Source organism: Labrus bergylta, chromosome 22 (genome assembly GCF_963930695.1).
Source record: "Labrus bergylta chromosome 22, fLabBer1.1, whole genome shotgun sequence".
In the NCBI taxonomy this organism is placed as follows: Eukaryota; Metazoa; Chordata; class Actinopteri; order Labriformes; family Labridae; genus Labrus; species Labrus bergylta.
In genome coordinates this window covers 3,823,921-3,846,382 of record NC_089216.1, presented here as the reverse complement: position 1 = coordinate 3,846,382, position 22,462 = coordinate 3,823,921, and the positions used below count along the sequence as shown (strand labels likewise).

Here is a 22,462-nt window from a genome sequence, read left to right as displayed (position 1 = left end):
TGCATAGTTATTTCCAAATATTACTCAAACTCAGTCTCCAATCTTCAAACGTTTTAAAGGTCACATATTAAAAATACACTTCACCATGTTTCTCTAACTCTAACATGTGTCCCTAGTCCGTCTACAAACCCCCCAATGATGAGAAAAGTCCATCCTCTCCCTCTTCTGCCTGCTCCACTTTTCAGAAAATGTGTGCTCAAATAGGCCGTTTTGAGATTTTCCCTTCATGACATCACAAAGGGCAGTAGCCCCTCCCCCAGGTGGGTGACACTCCCACAGCTAGGTGTTTGTTCTGCCCTCTGAGTCTGCCTTCTCACCGTAAACAATAGGACATGGAGCGAGAAAGCACCGAGTACACCCAAGCCCTTCCAGAGAGAGGGGGTGTGGTCAGACACAGCTTATTTACATATTTAAAGGTACAGACACAGAAACAGTCTGTTCTGAGCAGGGCTGAAATAGAGGGGTTTATAGACATGATCAAATACAGGATCAGAGTGGATTTAGAACAAGAAACTTCACAAACATGTTGTGGGGAGCTCTGAGACTTATTTACACTGAAGAGGAGGAGAATATGTGACCTTTAACAAAGAATCCAACATGTTTTCTTCACGTTTTTTGAATTGAAAACCATTTAAAAGTAATACAATTATCCCACAGTGCCTATTCATGTGAAACGAGGATTGTCCCTCCTGTAATTATTCACTTTGAAAGTATTTAATTAGGCGAGACGTTAGTAGAGTTACTGTGGTCAAAATGCTGTTTTAAAGGCTTTCTTTGAATACTTAAAATAATGAAAAGCAGGCGATGTTCATAAAAACCAAAAAGACAAAGAATATTGATCATAGTCGTCTTTCAGAAACCAAACCGAACAGTACTCAGGCGTCTCTTCTGCCTTGAGCAAACTTCTCATGAATCCTTACCCAGAGGAATGCATCACACCCACTGTCACCCTCGTCTCGCAGCACCCACAAATGTTGGTTCCCCTCTCAGACGTTCCTTTCATCCCACTTCTAACGAGGAGCGAACGTGAGGGAAGTTATGACTCGAGAAAAAAAAAAAAAAAAAAACAGCTTTACGTAACCTGCGTAGAGTCTGACAGGGACAGGGGCGAAGGAAGAGACGGACGAGGGATAAAAGTCGTTTTCTCCAGACGCCATCGAGGGCTGGCGTGAGGGACGAAGATGCAGCACACAAAGAGAGTTTTGTGTCTTCTTTTTTTTTTACCACAAACTGGAGTCGACTTGCCAGGGTTAGCCACGAGAGGGGAACACATAGCATAGAGGAATGAGTGTGTGTGTGTGTGTGTGTGGGGTACATTCTTAGGTTTAGGGAAAGGCTGCGTTGCAATAAACTGTAAACATATAAACACAGAAGCTCAGAAAACACACAAACTGTTACTGCCCTTTTTTTTAATACAACATAATAGCTGGGAAACTGTTTCTAATGTCAGAGCGAATAACAGCAGAGCGGCCGCTGGAAAATGTTCTAAAGAGGGAACAGAAAGGTGGAATTAAACAAGCAGAGAGTCTTTAGATGTTTCTACCACTTTGGACGGCGTGGAGGGAAAGTGGATAACTCAAAAACGCTGTAAAGGTCAGTCCGTGTATCCAAGAAAATTTACCAAAAGGAACAGGTTCATTCAATAAACTAGGGCTTTAGCTATTGGTCCTTTTTTGTTGGTGGTTAATTTGATGGTTATTTCTCCATGGTTTGGTTTAGTTAATGGCAGTAAATGGTGGTCTGACTGACTGGAAACCTTTCCACTATGTCCCAGTCACAAAGATAAATACCTAAATTCAAAAAAAAAGGCGAGATTGGACAAAGATTCTGATTTCACAAAAAGTAAACTGAGCCATTTAAGACTCAATTGTCCGAGTAAAAACCGTACCTCTTGACACTACTTTTGAGGTTTTTGCTGCTCCAACCCGGGCTCAGCGCCACCGAAGACATTTGTGATTGGTTTAAAGAAATATAAACAAACCCATTTTTTTTACCCCGAGTGTAGAAATCGGTGCAAAATGGGATCAGCCAGACCAATTCTCCAGTGCTGATTTACTTGAAAGACTTTGGTTTGAAACAACTATTTCCAAGGTGGCTGACGTGTGTGTGTGTGTGTGTGTGTGTGTGTGTGTGTGTGTGTGTGTGTGTGTGTGTGTGTGTGTGTGTGTGTGTGTGTGTGTGTGTGTGTGTGTCATGCCCCCCTAGTGAGTGTTGCACAAAAACAATAACACCTGCAGCCGCCTTAGGTCGACACTTCTTCACATCCAGATAACAATAAAAACACAATGTGGCCATGACTTACATTTGTTATGAAAAAGAGGATTCAGTGTTACTGAAAAAAATACAACAAACACTGAAATAATTACAGTGGTGTGTGTTTGTGGGTCATTGTACTGATGTCGTTACACACACACACACACACACACACACACACACACACAAACACACAGGGGTTGTTATTGTAGTGTGTGTGTGAGCCCGCAGACGTAACCTAAAAGAAACAGCTAAAGGCTCCACAGATCAGAGATAGAGACATTCCTGCCCCACCCCAACACACACACACACACACACACACACACCCCCTTACACCCTCACACACACAAACAGTAAGCTCCTCAAACTTTATGGTCCTGCAGCTGACACACACTTTTTTAATTTACCTCAAAAATGCAGAAAACAATTCCACCAGTGACCATCACAGAAAAGACTTCATGCTAGGGCCACAGCGATACAGTATTTTCAGGGGCCAATGCCACTTCTCCCCCACCGACCAATCGCAATCAAGAAGGGGCGGGGTTTCTGATATCAGCTTTGTCAACAACGAAAGCCGAGAAGGCGCTAGTCTGACTCGTCTTTTTTCCGAGTGTTGCTGATACCAGGACATGACTCCTCCTTTACATCTTCTTCATGTTTTCTTGGTGATATTTCCTCAAATTAAATTGAATTAAGCAAACAGAGATAAAACACACCGAACACATATTACCAAGGGAAGCAGGAGCTAACTTTCATCACCTAGCAACAAGGAGCGCTGGTGAGAAAGCGCTCTGAAACGGAGGCTGTGGGAGCTGCCATCGCAAAAAGCTCTGTCCGAGCACGTATTTCTATCATTCTTCAACAACATGGCAAAAACATGAAAAGAAAATCCTTCTGCCAAAGTCAGAAAGGAGGCAACAAAGGACATACTTTCACTTTGATGGTCTTCATCCATTCATCATTTGTTCTTTGGGATAATACAAAAATACCCAAAGCTCAAAAGTGTTTGTTCTTCTCTGTAAACATCCCAAAACCTCAAACATATTCCATTTCTTCTGACAGAAAAAAACAGCAAAGAGAAGCAGAAACTGATAATTATCTGGTATTTTCCTTCATTAATGAGTAAATATGATTAAATGATTACAGAAAATGATTTTTCCATCTCGCAGCTCTGCATGAAAGACTCAACATCACTCGATTGGAAGCATGAATACGCTCATTCTTCCCCTCGACCGTCTCATCAATATGCTCCATTGTGTACTACGTTCAACACAACATATGTTTTTGGTTAGTTAGGACAGTTAGCAGAGCAAGTCAGGGCACACACACACACACACACACACACACACACACACACACACACACACACACACACACACACACACAGTAGAGACAATGGCATCTCTATCTGATGGCATCCTCATCTACCCCCCGCCGAGCAGATTGCTACTGGAGGCTACCTTTACTGGAATGTAGGGAGTAACACACACACACACACACACACACACACACACACACACACACACACTGTTTACCCACCGAGGACATTTGGTTGCATACCTTCGACCACATGTCAAAACATTCTTTTGTAAAATCTCTGGATTTCTGTTACCATCAACAGCAGGACCAGGGAGACACATTATCGTCTCCATCTTTGTTTCTTCTTCTGGTTGAATCAAACGGCCGACGGCTCGCTGTGTTTTCAAAACACGCTCCACGCAAAAGAAACAAGGCCTCATTTCCAACAGAATAAGAAGAAGAACATGGAAGGAAAATCCCTTTCAGCCACGATTAGGAAACATCCAGCTCTCGTTCTCAGCAATTCCCCTCTCGTACCCACATGAAGCAGATCTCTGTTTGGGTTTAACTGAGGTCAACTTGAGCAACAACGTATTTCAAAACCCTGTCGTCATGTTTACAGTACATTAGCTTTCCATCAGCGTCAATTTAGAATTTGGACAGGAGGGTCATTAAAGGGGATCCACCACTTTCAAACAAACAATAAACAAAGACATGTGATGATCAACGAGAGTCCAAGAACCAGGCAGAACAACATTAGTCACTGATGGGATCTACACAGGTAATCCTGGATCTCTTTATAGACCATCCTCCAAAAAGTATACAGCTTAGATTAAGTTAGGCAACGTGGTATTAAGTAGGGATGGGACAGATCCAATCTTATATCGTATCAGGTCTGATATTGACTGATACTCTCACTGTGAAGACATTCAGAAGTGTCCACAGATCGTCTCCATGACGACATCAACAATGGGCCTGATGTTCATTTAGATAGGTAAAGGGTCTGGTCATCTGCAAAGCTGTTGTGTGAAAAAGTCCGGTCCAGACATTTCAAATGAAGGGGGATTAATCAAAACAATCTGTAGGTTTCAGACAAACCACAGGTACTACCAAGTCCATCATGGCGGCTCTTAAGTCCACTCAGACAGACTCTTGGACAACATGTAGGGTCTGATATTCATTTAGATTTTTGTGATTTTTTGGGGGAAGTGTCTGGTCTTAAGAGGATCTGGTGGGAAAATCCCAGTCCAGACATTCCAAATGAGTAACTGGAATCTATCAGAACAATGTGTTACACACTGTCCCTTTAATAAATCTTAAAAACATCATACTCCGTTCACAAATGAACAGCAGTGATTTACACGGCTTCCATTTCATTGCGAAAAAAAAGAGGCATGTCCGTACTGCAACCCGACGAATTCCATCAGCCGTTGAATTTTAACAAGTCAAAACACAGACTGTTGCACATTTTTCTGGTTTCCATGTTGTCCCATGGGAGCGTAACATTAAAGTGAGGGATCAGAGTGCGGACAAAAAAAAAAAAACTGTTGAGGAGTCTCAAACAGAAACCAGCAGAGACCTCTCAGGAGATTATAAAACCACATTTGAAAGTGAGCCGAGAGCCCGGCAGCTGTTGCTCTGTCGGATGGAACAATGGAAGGAACCCGCTACTTAGTCATCCCGACCACATGTTACGAAAGACGCTAAAGACATTAAACGTGTTAGAGAAACACACAAACAATGACGAATTGGACGAGTTTGAGGTGATAGATTACCCATAAAACATTGCTGTACGTCTTTCAGTCTGTGAACATGTTCAAGGGTCAAGTCCAGGCATGTCCACTGATCAATAACCCACAATTTTCCAAATACTGTCGGTCAGCGCCACACACTGCGCCGCCGTTAACTGCCACTCTACTCAATGTTTTGGTCTCCACAGCGATCGCCGCGGTCCGTCTCCGGAGCGTGCCAGCAGCACCACTACACTCTGCTCCGTTTCAAATACGCTGCGAGTCTATTTTCAACAGAGTACGCTGCAGGCATGCTTCAAGCTGGACAGAACAGATCGACCTGGACAGGAAGTCAGACAGTGAAACCAACAGAGGGTCCCGTCAGGTGTTTTCAGAGGAACATTTGAAAGTGATGACTTTGAACACGTCATAAAGTTTACCAGAGCGCAAACTTTTGAAATGGCACCATCCATCTGTTGGATTGCTAATCGTAACATAGTTATCATTATGACTCAAACGAAGACATTGAAGCCCACTTATAACGCCTTTCTAAAAGTTTGGTTTTCTTTAGAGTCAGCCGGAAATACTTACACCCACAGAAGAGTGTTTTAAGATATAGCTTAGTAAGAACAGCAAATAAAAGTTGTAATTTTAGCTGACTTAAGTCACAAAATGTATTCAATGTGAGTATTCAGGTTGCTGGTTGGCTTCATTCAAGGATTAAAAATGTTGATATAAGGATTTTCTGAAATGTCAAAGGAGGATTTAAATGGGTAGATTTACTTCCAAAACCAGAGCTGCTAAAAAAAAGTGGGCGGGCCGGTCACCGTGGAGCTCTTTATACTTAATCAGTACATGGCTGACTGACATGAAAGCTAATGAATGACCAGCTAACTGGTTGATCAGATAAAACCTTACACTCACTGTGTCATGACACAGCTAAGTCCACAAGTCAGAAAATGAAGATCAACTGGTGGACATGCATGTAAAAACACACACATGCACAATATATCTCAAAACACACACACCACAGTGGTAATTTGTTATGCTCCAGGAGGAATGTTGACCAAATGGCTTATATCCCTGTCTGGAGAAGTCACCCATCCCCCCCCCCCCCTCCTCCGGCAGCGTCCATGCTCTCAAAGGGCCATGAACACACACACACTCCTCAAAACATGGACATCCTGAGAGGGCAACTGAACCGTTTTTTTATGCACTCCAGAAGTACCCCAACAGAGTCACTCTTTCAATTCCACATTAAAGACCAAAAGTAACAACTAAAAGAATGAACTTTTATTATATATCCAATCGTACCAATGGAAGAGATAAAGATAGGAGATAGAGAGAATGGGGACCACCATGCTGGATTACTTGCAAAAAATGCCTACAAATAGTTCCAAGAGCCCGCGGTGATGTTGTTAATGGGATTGTTTTAACCAATAACAATCTAAATACCCAAAAGCTTTCTGTTTACAATGACAGACTACAGAAGAAAGCTGCAGAAGTACTCACATTTTGAAAGGCTGAATATTTTCCTTTGACTAATAGAGTACACATAAGTCATGAACAATGACAAATGCATCAGTACCATCATACTCGTCTGCTAAACGCTAATGGGTTAGCTATAGAGCTGATGAGAAAGTCAGTCTTTGTTGAGCGTTCCAGCGGGCTTCAAGTCATGCAATGTACATGCTGCGGTTTAATGGCGTCCATGGTGTTGAAAGGTGAGCGTTACAGGTGTGCTAGGTGCCGAGGGTGCACGCCAAGTGCGTACGTGAATGTACATCCAGTACCCTTAAGTGTCCCGGTTAAAGGAGTTTGAAAAGATGGTCATGTTTAACATTAGTGAAGATTTTTTTTGCATTACAGATTTCACCTGAATACATAAGACCTGTTTTTTAGTACTCTGCTTTCTGTGGAAAAACAACAACAGTGCTTTCAGGAGGCAAAAAATGTTGCTCTAGCGCTCATATTGGAGGTCTTCAGCTTTGGCCATTAAAGAGTTTAAAGCAACAATAAGTAACTTCTACCTTTAATCATGGTTTCAAATGTTGATTTAATAGAACAATATCTTTTTAACAGGGGGAAAACTTGGCCAATAAAGCTGATTCTGAATGGTGTCTATGCTCTTTCCACAGAGTGCTCCAGTAACCTGTTTTCAGCACTATGTAACTTTGGCAGTAAGAAAGGTGTCCTGCTTCCTGGCGCTAGTCCACACACTAGCCTTCTGCTGAAAAAAAATCAGCCGGTCAGCCTCAGTCTTGGTTACTGTTTGATACAATGGCTGAGGCTAAGAGACAAAAGAGGACGCTGATGGATGACGCTATGAAAAGAAAAAGAGAGAGTGACCGAGCAAGAAGCTGGACCAGGCTTTTTTCACATTTGGCTGCAAAGTCGGACGCAGAGCTCACATTTACTCTTACTCTCTCTCCTGGAAGTCAGAGGATTATGACTGTGTTCAGCTGTGGTTCATATACAGACACAGTAGAACTCTGTGTGGAGGCAGAGGGAAACCCTCACCTAACCTAAAACACATTAAACACATGTCAACTTTACCTCCTCTCTATGTTTCTCTCTTTCCTTCAAGGACTCAACACTTAATCATTAAACACTTCTCTGCGCTGGTCCGGCTCTCGGCGCCCTCAGCTGCTTTATTGTGATGTGTTTTAAGTAGCCACTGGACACAAAACAGCCACAGAGCACAGTTTGATTTTTATCTCCTGTAGCAGTCCCAGTCACATTTTCCCAGGGGCTGTGTTAACTGTGTGTGACTTAATGTGTGTGTGTGTGTGTGTGTGTGTGTTTCCAAATGACTGAGCCAGGCTTTTCCATTCCCTGCTGTGGTGAGCATAGAGGTACACCAGCCAACTTTTACACCGCCACCGCTGAAGCTTTTTCGACTGAGTGGGCGAAGGAGTGAAGGAAAAGACCCAGGGAGCAGAGGTTGCATGTTATTCGGCCTACTTATGCACTGGACTGAACACACACACACACTCACACACAGAGAGACGAACCACCCCCCCCCCCCAGCAGAACACACACCAATAATTACTCGCAGTAATTCAAAGGCACCCTTTCCTTGTTTCCAGCAGCTCACCGCCCCGCGGCGTGAAAACCGTGAGAAGAGGCCGGGAGGAAACGTCGGGCGGCCCCCCACGCGACTTTTATCGCACAAGACGAGGTCAAGTCGGGAATCTGAAAGCACGCTCTAAATCTCTGACAAGGCTCCCAGACTCGGAGCAAACACACCTGATATTAAAACTAAACGCCTCGGGGCTCTGGAGAAATAACAACAGACCACAGAACACGTCATTCTGCACGTCTGTCAACTACTGTTCTGATAACAACTCTTTCTTTCTCATGCTGAGTGTGAAAAGCAGAAAACCCCGTGCCAATGCAACACTTACAAACTAACTGTTGTGTACTACTAACCCTGTATGCATGAGATACCCACGCTATTATCTTTGGGCTGTCTTGCTCCAAGAATGAAAAACATTTTGAATGGCATCAACCAACCTCTATGACTTTTGTCTGCAAACAACCGTTGGAGAAAGACTGACTTTAAACATGAAGCTGCTTCATTCAGTTAAATTACCTCACTGGTTCGTTTAAGAGAAACTGAGCTCCTAAAAACCATCAAAGTTGGCCTGAAGTAATCGGCAGCTCAGCTTGCGGCCCCCCCACAAACCTACAGTGCCTGCCGACGTTTCACAAAACACAAAGCTTTAAGATGAAACTGTCTAAAGGTGCAGCTGTCAGCTAGCAAGACGTGGTTGTTTTTATGCTTCCGTCACAAGATAAGGAACAGGAAACAGTTCTTCTTCACTGCTCAGATACGTCCATGTTGACAGTGAGGCTTGAGACATCGATTCAGTGGTGGTGAATAAATCACAGCGTTGGATCAATGCATGGTCCAGACTCAACAGTATGGTTGCATTGGCGCAACTCTACCAACAACTTCTTGGTTTCTGTTTGGACTCAGATGTTGGTGCTAATGTAAGCTAAAATCATGAAAAATCAGAGATTCAGAGGTTTTTAATCCACAGCCATCCCACCACTTCTGCTCCAGACTCCATCTGAAGTGGTTTTATTCATCTGTCAGCACGCCGGCGTTTTTTACCTTCCAGTGAATGAAGTGACAGGGAGATGAACGGAGGCTCAGTGCACCCGGGGGAACCCCTCGGGAACCCCTTTTAGCACCGTCTGTGGGAAACTTTTGACCCCCCTAAGGTTTTCAGAGACTCAGCATTAGAATACAGGGGCTTTTTTTTAAATTCCACAGACAGTGACAGCTGACAAACATCAACCAGCACCGGATATTTGCTTAATCTTTGTACAATAACTTTTTGTATCCTCAAGGAGGGAAAAAAGGAGGAAAAGCAGGAGGTGGAAATAGAACAGAATAGAATAGAATGACTTCATTGATCCCAAACTGGGAAATTGTGGCGTTACAGCAGCAGGTTGTCCAGACACACAATATGAGCAAAAAACACAATATTAGCAAAACTAAACATAATATAATATTAAATACAAAGTAAATAAGCACTAAAAATATCAGAACTAAGAATGTGAATATATACAACCAGGATTTAACTAAGCATTACTCATCTTAAATATGAAAGATTAAATGTAAATGTGCAAAAACAGAGTCGTAAATGGACAGTATTGACATTGGGAGATATCAGTGATACTATAAGTTAAAGTGCATTCTGCAAATGTAGCTGTGCATAATGTGAATACAGAAGAGGTTGAAGGAAAAGCTGTTTTGGGGGCTTTTTTTTTTTTTTCACCCTGAGTTGAAAAGTTGAAACCAAAGAAGCAGCAGCCAAAGCTCTGAAACAGCACATATGAATAAATACTGAACCACAACTGCTGTTTTACTGGGACTCCTCAGGAAACTCATCACTAAAGACAGTTTGAATGTGATACTGTGCAACAGAACTGTAAACATGTACACAAATACCCCTGTTAAGATGACTACAGGTACATAAGAAATCACTTTTTGTATCCTCTGCAGAAGGAGGAAAAAGCAGGAGGTGGAAATGTAGCTGTGCATCATGTGAATACAGAAGAAGCTGCAGGAAAAGATGTTTTTGGGGCTGGGGAGTTGAAAAGTTTAAACCAAAGAAGCGCTGAAACATACGGTGGCTGGTAAGTGCAAAGCAAAATGACAAAGTGGGAAACACTTTTACAAATTTGAGACAAATTTACATTTTGAAAAACATTTTCACTTTTTATTCATCCAAAACAAACAAAATGACCTCTTAACTCCTTCACTTCCGGGTCGCTTCCTGCATTTGGTACGTTCCCTTTCCGTCCGGATTCTGTCGTTTGTGAATTTGTTTGAGGATTGGTGAAAGTGTTCTGCCACTTGTACATTTGTCTCAGTGATTGTAAAAGTGTTTCGGTTTAGTAATTTTGTTTTATAAATGTAAAAATGTTTTTCAAAACGTAAATTATGTTTCAGATTTTGTCGTTTTGCTTTGCACTTCTCAGCCACCGTAGAAACAGCACATATGAATAACCACAACTGCTGTTTTACTGGGACTCCTCAGGAAACTCATCACTAAGGACAGTTTGAATGTGATACTGTGCAACAGAACTGTAAATATGTACACAAATACCCCTGTTAAATGTCATATGAGGTATTTTAAGATGACTTCAGGTACATAAGAAATCACTTTTTGTATCCTCTGCAGAAGGAGGAAAAAAAAGGAAAAAAGCAGGAGGTGGAAATGTAGCTGTGCATAATGTGAATACAGAAGAGGCTGCAGGAAAATATGTTTTTTTACCAACAACATCCTTAAGAAACTCATCCCTAAAGACAGTTTAAATGTGATATTGTGCAACAGAACTGTAAATACTGCACAAATATAAATGTAAAATGTCATATTATATATTTTAAGATGACTTCAGGTACATAAGAAATCACTTTTTGTATCCTCTGCAGAAGGAGGAAAAGGCAGGAGGTGGAAATGTAGCTGTGCATCATGTGAAAACAGAAGAGGCTGCAGGAAAATATGTTTTTTTACCAACAACATCCTTAAGAAACTCATCCCTAAAGACAGTTTAAATGTGATATTGTGCAACAGAACTGTAAATACTGCACAAATATAAATGTAAAATGTCCTATAATGTATTTTAAGATGATAATAAATAACTTTTTAGTAGTTAAATGTGTTTAAAGTGAGTTTCCCCTGCACATAATTCAGTGTTATTAATGTAACTGGTTGTTGTTAACTTACTTTGGTGATGATGAGCGGCTCGCCGTGCTCCAGTCCTCCTTTCAGGGTGAAACCCCACGGAGCCCCGCCGCTCAACTGGACCTGAATGTGGTGGAAAGACACGAGCTGCTCCACGGTCTCCATTACCCCCTCCTCCGGTTCCCGGTTCTCTTCTTCTTCTTCTTCGTGTCTTTCCCGTCGGCGCAGTTAAAACCCCCGGACTGGTCTTTGCTAAAAGCTAGCGGTGCCGGTCGCGGTCTCTCGGCTTCTCCATCACCTCTGTTACAACAACAGCGAATGGATGGATGGATGAATTGAAGAGAGGGTGGGGGGGAGGGAAGAAAAGTTTTGAGCAAAGAGTGTCAAACTTACCGGTGTTAGAGGCAAAATCGCGGTAGCAACTTCCGGTCCAACATTAAATGCTGTCGATAAGTAGCCGTTAGCGGCGATTTACAATCGAAACATCGCTTTAAATCTGTTTATACGCATCACCTTATTAATATATGTCACACCTTTTGCAAATAATCCGCTTTAATCTCTGAAGAAACGCAGGGCTAGTGCCTTTACTTTGAAAAACACATTACCTACTTCCGGTTGGCTTCTGGTTCGCTTTACGCAGCTCAAAACTTTTGGGAAAAACTTTGGAAGACGGTCCCTCCCACTATTCGAACGCCTGGTTGTGATTGGCAGGAATGTTAACCAATGGCAGAGAAGCTCTGCGCGAACGAGTCCAATGGGAAGTGAGGAGGGGGGAGGGGCTACAAGCGCAACAACCGCTGTATTATGGTAACATCAGGCAGCCTCATAGCGGCAACCAACCACAGCGAAACAACAGAAAGTGTTTGTAACCGAGCCGTGCTGTACTATGAGGGACAAAAAATGACTTAAGTATAAATTAATAAATTATTAAATAAATAAATTCTGGAAGAAATGCATACAATAATGTATAAATAAATAAATAAGTAAATAAGTAAATAAATAAATAAATAAATAAATAAATAAATTTTGGGAGAAATGCATACAATAATGTATAAATAATTAAATAAATGCATCAATAAATACATAAATAAATATAATCATATATTTATTTATGTATTTCTGTAAAGTAAAGGAAAAGTAAATATGTAAATTAAGTGGGCCGTCCTAAGATTACTGAAGTAGGATTTGTCAATTTTGAAAAACAGACAGAAGCAAATTTACATAAATACTTTTCCTCTGACGACCTGGACACAGAAATAAATAGATGTGTAAATGTCAAAATACAGAAATAAATTAATCACTCAATTAATGTGGAAATGTATTCATTGATACATATATAACTGTAGAAATATGCTAATAAATGAATAAATACATGTAAAAATATATAAATAGCCTTTTTCATTAACAAAGTGTATTTATTATTTATTCATTGATGTATTGTTTTCAGCATTTATATATTTATTGATGCATTTATTTATTTATTTATTTATACTTTAGTTATTTTTTGTCCCTCATACTGTACGAGTTATAACACAATATAAAAGTAATGTTAAAAAATGTTTGTGTATTTTGGGGGGTCCCAGGCTGAAGACTTGGGGAACCCCTGCCCCTAAACTCGAGGTGAAAGCTGATATTGTCTCCATGCATCTGCAGTGAAGCTCTGCAGATCTGCAGCATGAACAACTGAAGGGCACATTCTCCTAGAGGCCAATAAAAACATTTGATATCACGTCCCACACATTTCTAAACCCCCCTCCAGTCGTACCAGTCTCCCTGTCTGACAACCATATTAAGAAACATTTAAAACGAGCAGCGAGGAGCGCTCCAAGTCGCTGCCATTTTTGTTAATTCTCTCCAACGCTCTCTCAGCTAAAGCAACACGTTTTGTTTGAGTTCATTTGAGAACACCCAATTGAATCTTATCTTTGTTTGAATGTGAATCTAAACTTCACTTGATCCCGAATGGAGCAGAACAGACATATTAATTTAAGTATAGCATAAATAGCATAAATAGTTTTGACTTGTAGCTTTAATCTATCTTTTGTAAAATTAGATTTATGTGTTGTTATGTGAGCAGAAGATGGCTGTATGGATACCAACCTTGTGTGTTTGTTAAGTCCCACATAAGCTGATCTCTGGATGTCATTAGCCTAGCTTAGCATAAAACCCAGAGGAAGGAGATACAGCTAACTTGTTTTTTCTACAAAGTGAAAAAAGCATGCTAACGCCACTAAGCAAACTAATAAGCATGCAAAAATAGTTTTTATGTTTGCCAAGCTAGGCATACCTCATACTATCTTGCCATTCTCTGCACATACTGTCTCAACTCCCTGCATAGTTAACTTCATCATTAATTGTGTACTTGTATATACCCCCTATTTTTATTCATCTTATCTAATCTATTCTGTTTAATGTGTATTTTGTATTTTGAGTTTACTTGTCTGTGCTGCTGCAACGCCACAAATTTCCCCTCTGGGGATCAATAAAGTTTCATCCTATCCTATCCAGATTGATGCACAGGGCGGTCTATACTCTGAAATCGTCAAACAATTGTTATGTGCAGCTTATTCCAATTCAGTTCTGGTGTCGGTAAATGTAAAAATATGTGAAAGTCAAGTCTTTAGGGGAAAATGTTATCCCTTGGCTTTAAGTGTGTTTGATGGTGATTGAATATCTGCCTGAACGTGTCAATGCGTCTAGCAGGGGCGTTGCTTGTCAACAGGCAAGGACGGCAACTGATTGGGGCCCCAGGCCAGAAGGGGGGCCCTCAGGGTCTGTTAAAATGTTAAACCCCAGCTGTGACTCAAAATGTGCAAAGTTTGCAATGACAGAAACCTCCCTAAGGTGGCCCCGTCTGACGGCCAATCTGTGGAAATCTATGTTTTCCAATGACAGTCAGCAGAGGAGAGTAATTGTTTTTTATATCCTCATGTTGAAAATAACACTAATGTGAACTTTCTATGACAATAAAAAAAGTCGTCTGTGTCAGATCATTTGCGACATAACGGTGATGAACGCTGGTTGAATGGGCCCCAACAGACTCCAGAATCACCACTGGTGCCTATAGCGTAAACTTGCAAAGAAGAAAACAGTTCATGACGATGGCGTGATTAAATTAGAAGCGTCAGATAAACGTTTTAATGGTGGACGAAATGAGTCTAAGGTGGAAACTGTTGCCTCTGCCTTTGTATGGTAAATGTTTCATGCAATCACTCCCTCATAAGCCCTTATAGCCGTTTGCTGCAATCCGCCCATAGTTTGGAGTTTTCCCACACTCTCTCTGCAGACTGAAATGATTGGGACTGCAGATAATCACTGTTGTGGAATGCCACCACGCTCTGCAGTGCCACTAAACTCAATGTGTGTGTGAGAGAGTGGCCGTGTGTGTGTGTGTGTGTGTGTGTGTGTCGACTCGAGAGAAAGAAGCTGAACGAGGAGAGAATCAAAGAGAAAATGAGACAGATTCAAACATGCCCAGGCGTCTCACCTTTCATCCCGACCACGAGGAGTTTGTTTTGGTCAGATCATACAGAACCTTTTTTTTGTTCTCAGAGACTCTGAGCTCTAATATTTGGTTTGGTGGGTGAGTGCTGCTTTCAAGAGAGATCAAGTTTAAAAAGAACCCCGGTAATAAAAAAAAAAAGGTTTCCTCCAGCATGTGTTTCCTTCATTTTTTAGCAAATTTTTTTACAGCCTGTCATCTGATCAGCTCCCCCTCCCCCCCACCGAGAACAATTGGTTTACCAGAAGATCCCAGAGCGCTCAGGCTTCAAATTAAACCAGAACAAACAAACAACAAATCAGGAAACTGTAACTAGAGTCTGCAAATTTAGACAAATCTGGGAGTATAGACGGAGAAGAAAAACTAAACCATGATGCATACTGAAAAATCTCTGCAGCAGAGCCAAAGACAGAAAGACACAAAGTACTGAAAAGCCATTCTGTAGCGGAGGGATTGTTTTTTAAAGGTTGCTTTGTACTTTTTTAAAGACGTCATTTCATCATTTACTTCACTTAGCGAGACCTCAGTGAATGAATACTAAACAAAAAGTAAAAATGTCATTCGAATCCAACAAAACTGAAAGTAATAAAACACATTTCTTTTATTTAATCTAAAGTGTAGATTTGATCATTTTTAATAATGTAATATTGAATCATTTTGCTGCATTATGGTCTCTAAAGTCTAAGTGAGCATCTTCATCTCAAAGGTTATTGTTCATCGCAGAGACCCATCCAGTGAAACATGTTGCACTTGAACACTTTGAACTATGGTTGCACTGCATACAAATCTACCACTAGGTGGTGCCAGAGGGAGGCATTAACAATTCTTAAAAACACCCAGTGTGGGATCAAATGTTGACTTACATCAAGTCATATTCTCCAGATTTCAGACTATCGGTGTGTCTGCAAAAACAAAGAAAAAGAAAAGTGTAAAATACAGTCGTGGTGCTTTGCATAAATTGGACTAAATCTTCCTTTTTCCATTTCCCATCTGCACAGCTGTCCCAAGAGTCAGCCTCTAGTTGGACACTTAAATGATCACCTCAATTACTTAAATAGAACCTTTAATTTAATGTCTGCACTGCCTGTTATTTAATGTCTGTTTTTGATAACTCTGCACGATCTGCTTTTTTAAACATTGCTGTACATATATAAACAACACAACTTCAGGAGGTCAACACTTTTTTTATTTTTTATATTCAGGTCTAATTACAGATTTTTTTCCTCAGCTGTTTATAGGTTCTTGTTTAAATCTCACATATATTTTTATCCCTGCACGGGTTTATGTACATTTCTTGTATTAATCTATTTTTAATTGCACAGTTTAAGTTTGTTTCATCTAGGGCAGGGGTGGGCAACTGGCGGCCCGGGGGCCACATGCGGCCCCCATCAACCCTCAACGTGGCCCTCAGGTCAATTTTTACATATCAGTTAATTGGAAACATGACAAAATCTGCCATGAAATCATGAAAACCAGAAATATGTCCATAATAATATTTGATCACTGGTATATGTCGAGTTAAATTTGAGACATAATCGACTGTAATCATTTTTGTATGCTACAATTTGGCCCCCTGGCAGTGAGAATTAAATGAATGTGGCCCTTGCTGTGACCAAAGTTGCCCATCCCTGATCTAGAGGGATTCTTTAAATCTTTTTTTCAGGTTAATATATTTATGTATGGGAGGGGGAGGGCGTCAGTTTTGCGGATTAATTTGTAACAAATGTTTCATGTCATGTCTTTGTAACCTGCTACTGGATGCTTTGAATTTCCCTCTGGATCAATAAAGTATCTATCTATATATCTATTTATCTATCTGTCTAAATTAACCTACAATGTAAAGAGTTAAATGTGACATTTCTATTTCATTTTTTAAAGTTAATATACCCAAGTAGGCCTCTGCAATAGTAGGACACATGTAAAGGGAGGACCTGATGGGGCTGCCAGTGGCTGTGTTTGCCTGTAGCCAATTTATTTTTATTTTTATTATTTTTGAATGAAGTGTTTTGTTTTGTTTTAATTAATGTTTTGTGAAAGAGGGGCAGATATTATAAGATTGGTCTTCTTTCTGCTACTTTTTCATTTGAGAAAAATTTGAGATTTTATGTTTGTTTTTCTTAACTTTATTGTTTGTTTGAATGAAATAAAATTTACAAATAAAAAAATAAAATAAAAAAAATATATAAGGTTTTTAAGTATCAAGTAAATTGCCGTAAAGTAAAGTCCCACTCAATTCAATTCAATTCAAATAACTTTATAACTTTATTTATCCGTTAGAAACTTCATTTGTGTGAAAGAGCATCACAACAACAGAAACACACACATACAAGTGGCTCTATTAAAATAAAATAAATACAAATAATAATAATAATAATAATAAATAATTGTTATAAGCGGTTAAATGAGCGGTTGAATAAGAAATAGATAATTTGTTCATGAGCCTGATAGATGTGGGAGCAAAGCTTGACATGGCTCGATTAGTCCTAAAGAATAAGTTATTAAAAATTAAAAATAAATTAATGTTAATAATATAAAAAGCTAATGAGATTTAAAAGTAGACTCTGTGATGTGATAACGAACAAGAAAATCTGTAAATAAGTTGTGGAAAATGTGAAAAATACATTTTCACGCATTTCTACGTACCAATCACGTACGTCCTTACGTCATTGTTGACGCCTCACGCACACGTCCAAGGGGTTAATTGGGGTCACCGTGGATATCCGAAAGTCGACTAGTTAAATGGCCAGTGATCAGGTGAGCCTGTAACCCGGATGATGGTGTCAGACTCTGGCCTCGTCGGTGGAGCTCGCTAGCGCCAGAGGTTTTAAAAAAATAAATAAATAAAGCGAAAGATGAGGGCGACCCGGAGCAAACAGAGCCTCCTGCGTGTCTGCGTCCTGACCTCTTTTATTTACCTGCTCTGTTCCACCTGCGCCGGGCACGGACTCATGACCGGAAACAAGATGCTGAAGCGCGGCCGCCGGAGTTACCTGAAGCAGCAGCAGCACCACCGGCCGCTGACGGACGAGCAGGAAGCGGACCAGAACCTGCAGTTCATGTTGAGTTTGTACCGGAGCGCAGCCGAACCGGACGGCAGGCCCAGGCAGCACCGGAAGTTCGGCTCGAACACTGTTCGTCTGCTGAGGCCGACGACGTCTTCGGCGCGACACCTGCCGACGTCGAGAGGTGAGTCCACTGCCAACTTCAAAAAGACACATATATATATATATTTTTTTTTTTAAATATTTAATTCCATCTTAAACATTTGACCTCAAAACAAACCACAACTTTATTGTTTTCTTTATTTATTTTTTGTTTTTTTTAATTATTTTTAAAAAATTTATTTAACCAAGAAAAAGTCTCATTGAGATTAAAAATCTCTTTTACAACAGCGTCCTGGCCAAGACAGGCAGCAGCACAATCACAGGCTTTCAGACATAAAACATTTAACAACAATTTACATAAAGACAGGAATCACAAAAACATCTCATCAGAATCTGTCAGAAGTCATCAGCAACCAAGCGATCAAAAAGGGGCAACACGAGTCAGTTAAAACATCTACAGTCAGATGTTTCTGCCTCCACATCTTTAAGAAGACCTTTAAAAACATTCAAGGAGACCAGCTCTAAGATTTAAAGTATCTTGCAACCGATTCCATTCAAATCTCTTTTGTTTCACTACATAAATGTGTATTCGACCATTTCCTTGTCAGCAAGAAAGAACCCAAACATGGTGTCAACTTCTCCTCTAAACAAACTGTTTTTTATTGTGATAATGATATGAAATAGTATTTATTTGTAATAATAATAATAAATTGCCTTTCAAAACTCTCAATGTCACCTTACAGAGCAGAGATAAAAACAACACAACGATAAAGTGAACATTAAAGACACAAAAAGGAGTTATGAGAGCGATGATCAGACTCAATGTGAAAGTTTATAAAAAGATGTGTTTTGAGATGAGATTTAAAAATGGAGAGAGAGTCGATATTACAGATTTGTGGTGGGAGGGAGTTCCAGAGGTGGGGGAAGGCCCTGGACCCCCCATGGCAGGCGGGCGGGCGGGGAGGTGGTTATAGGCCTGTAGCGCTTTAAATCAAAATTCTGCAAATACTAAATTTAAAAACATTTCACAATAAGACACAGAACATCTAGGAGACATATTCATAACTCGTACACAACAGTAAACAAGTCAGTGGTTCTTTAGCTTCACTTTAAACACCTGAACACAACACGACGGCCTCATTTCCACCAGCTGCCTTCGTTTTGACCTTCTGGGTCACTAAAGCCGTTTTCACATCTGCACTCCTTAAAATATCTAGATAACTTCAGGAGGACTGCTCCGGGGGGGAGGGTCTCCTGAGGTAAGACGTGATGTACAAAATAACCGATTTTTCCAATGTTATGAATCTATTCAAAAACTCAGGAGATAAAAATCAATTTTTTACGTAAATAGATTCTTTCCCCCACCTCTACTTGGTCCTGAAATTTCCTGAAATTCAACAAGTTCTGGTTACCCCCCCGATCTATCGGTGCACCGTTTAATTAGTTAATACCCAAACTCCTGTGATTACACTTCTCTTATATCCTGCACTTAAACTTCAGGTTCAACTTTAGTTTTGACATTTGAAGCTCATCCAGACATTTTGACTTTTATTGTGAAATTCTGACTACACTGTAAAAAAAAAAAAATGCAAAAGGTATCTTTGGCCCTTGAAGTAATTTATACCAAATTCATTTATGTCATCTCCTTTTTGTTTGCGTCTTTCCCATTTTTAAGACCATCACTACAGCTTCACCGTGCAGTACGACCTCGACACGCTTCCCTCAGAGCAGCTGGTCAGAGCATCATTCATCCACCTCCGTTCTTCATCTTCTACCTCCTCATCCTCCATGACCTCCAGCGCCCAGGCCTTCCCCGCGCCCCGCTGCATGGCTCAGATCACCTCGCTGGGCGAAGAGAGCCTGGTCACTCTGGAGCCCCACGAGCAGTGGACGGAGACGGATATCACCGCGCACGTCCAGCAGGGGAGAAGCCGCGGCACGGGGGGGCACTTGACCCTCACTGCCCAGTACTGGTGCACCGATCCTGGGCATGCTGACGAGGACAGCGGCCTCTCCAGGTGGTGGACTCAAAGGGGGAAAAGATGGAGAGGTGAGCCTCACGTCGAGGTCCCGTCTCTGCTTTTATACCTGGAGGAGGAGCGGGAGGGCAAGGACTGGATGGAGGACTTGCTCGGGGCCGAGGGGGAAAACGTCATGAGGCAGATGCGTCCGTGGAATCCTCCTCTTCGACGGCGCCGGAGCTCCAAAAACTCGTCAGAGCCGAAGGATCCGTCGCTCGACGCTTTGAAAAACGCCCCGTCCTCCTCCTCTTCCTCTCTCTCTTTCTCCACCTCGCCCTCCGCCTCCATCCTCGCTGAAATCCCCACCTACAAACGCAAAACCGGCACGCCCAAGAACCGCTGCAAGCTCCACTCGTTCCGCCTCTCCTTCGACGAGCTCGGCTGGGGTCGCTACTTCATCGCGCCGCCGGTGTACAACCCGCGCTTCTGCAAGGGGAACTGCCCCCGGGTGCTCCACTACGGCTACCACTCGCCGCACCACGCCATCATCCAGACGGTCATCAACGACCTGGGCGTCGGGGATGTCCCGCCGCCTTCCTGCGTGCCGTACAAGTACATGCCCATGAGCGTGCTGGTGGTGGACAAGAAGAAGGTGGAGTACAAGGAGCTGGAGGACATGGTGGCAGAGTCATGCACGTGTCGCTAAAGACATGCTATGCACTTTGGATTTAGACTGGGGGGGGGGGTGTGGCGGATTTGAAGGGTTTTTGATCTACAGCTTGGCGGTTAACCACAATGAGCTGCAGACTCGAAGGAGGAAACCTGAAGCACTTTAAAACGAGGCCTGTTAGGAACTACGAGTTGTGCAGATGGAAATGTCTATTTACTGCTTAAAAAAAAAAAAAAAAAAAAATGTCGGAGTGATTGTTGGTTAAAGCACTGTCCAGACTGTTCAATGTTCCAGTTTGTAACCAGAAGTATTTCAGCTGCTTGAGGGGGGGGGGGGACTTATCAAACTGTGAGGGGGGGATACTTAGAATGCCGAAATAAACTTTGACAGTCACTTGGTGAAAAGGACGAAACATCAGTGGTAACTTTTAAAGAAAACATATTTATCTCAAAGAAAAGAGTGCTTTTTTTTTCTCTCTGTAATAAAAGTAAATAAAAACAAAGGACACATTTAGAATCCATAGACGTCCAATTATTATTTTTGTTTTCTGTCTATTCATATTTCTCTTGGTCACTCTTTTAAAAAGCTGATCTGTTTTTCACATCATGGCTGACAAACCTTTAAAAAAAAGTCGGTTTGTGGAAGAGTAATTATGGCACTTTTTCAGGCCTCGGAGAGAAACGAGGGGTAGAAAGAAATAAACCAATTTTAATGGAAGAGGGGGTTGAGCGATGTGGATGCAGCTTTAAAGGCCTTGTAGCGTTATATTTTTTCAGCTGTGGACGGTAGAAATGTAGAAATATTTATGTAGGGAGTGGTATCCAAAAAAAAAATCAACAAAAAAAAAATGCTGCTGCTGACCAGTCTTAGTGAAAGGAAGAGGGGGTGGAAATCAGATGAATGTCAAAGGACGCAGATGTTAAGTGTAATCGTGGAGAAGAATGCAATTTTTATTACAAGTGAAAATTAATAATAAAATAAATGCATGTTTTCTAAAAACCCATTTTCTTGTCTTTTTTTTGAGGAAGTTAAATGTTTTCTGTTATGTTATCAAGATCGAAAACTCTTCTGGTCTGTAATGTTAATATTGTAATCCTGCAGATTGAAGCCTTGTGCTCACAGCAGCACATATTGTACACCAAACATTTTTGGGTTAACTGTGTTATTGCATTGAGTCCTGCAGATGGCGCCCTAAGCACACACAAAGTTGGTGCCTTATGTTTCCTGAAACCAGCTGCAGAAGATGTTTGATTTCTGACCAGATTTATATTTCAAAGAGTAACATGTTAGAGACACATTTTGTCACACATGAGTTCATAACGTGGCTAACTCTTTTGGTTGACCTTTTAACTCTCCTTGACCTTTTTATCAGGAGAAGCCTTTGAAAGAAAAAAAAAAGGTTAAACTGAAGACAGACACGGACGGCTTTACAGGAGGTCATAGGTCGGCTTTGGACCTCATCCACCGAGGAGCCTCGTGAAACTCCCAAGGTTATGAGTTTAGAGTGTTGGCTTTTAATCAGCTGTAAAGTGCCGTCTTGTCAGTAATTATAACGTGTTCCTGAGAACGTTTAGAACCGTAATGTTAAGTTTGTAATGCCACAGATTAAATCTGTCTTTTAAAAACTGTTAGTTTGAATTTCCCTCTGGATCAAAAAAGTATTCATCTATCTAATTTGCAAATGAGTTCATTCCTACTCTGTTTAGTCCCTAAAGTTAGTCTATAAATGTGAAATCTGGC

The 22,462-nt window shown here is 41.2% G+C and overlaps 2 protein-coding genes across 2 annotated transcripts in view; one reads left to right on the top strand and one right to left on the bottom strand.

Annotated features, from left to right (window-relative positions):
- Positions 1-11,772, bottom strand: part of shroom4 (shroom family member 4) — a 61,523-nt gene extending 49,751 nt beyond the window's left edge. The window contains exon 1 of the mRNA XM_065950790.1: positions 11,528-11,772. Within this exon, the coding sequence (XP_065806862.1) occupies positions 11,528-11,650 (123 nt within the window). The 5' untranslated portion in view covers positions 11,651-11,772. The remainder of the gene's footprint in view (positions 1-11,527) is intronic.
- A 5,920-nt stretch (positions 11,773-17,692) lies between these two features.
- bmp15 (bone morphogenetic protein 15) lies at positions 17,693-21,725 on the top strand. The gene is made up of 2 exons (XM_020654206.3): positions 17,693-18,173; positions 19,767-21,725. The coding sequence occupies exons 1-2, from the start codon at positions 17,840-17,842 to the stop codon at positions 20,756-20,758; spliced, it is 1,326 nt and encodes a 441-aa protein (XP_020509862.2). The 5' UTR covers positions 17,693-17,839; the 3' UTR covers positions 20,759-21,725.
- Positions 21,726-22,462: the final 737 nt, after the last annotated feature.

Excerpts from the sequence above, each read along its gene's own strand:
- bmp15 (XM_020654206.3), top strand. The coding sequence starts at position 17,840 with ATGAGGGCGACCCGGAGCAAACAGAGCCTCCTGCGTGTCTGCGTCCTG. Across the intron at positions 18,174-19,766 it reads ACACCTGCCGACGTCGAGAG|ACCATCACTACAGCTTCACC; the intron begins GTGAGTCCACTG and ends CCCATTTTTAAG.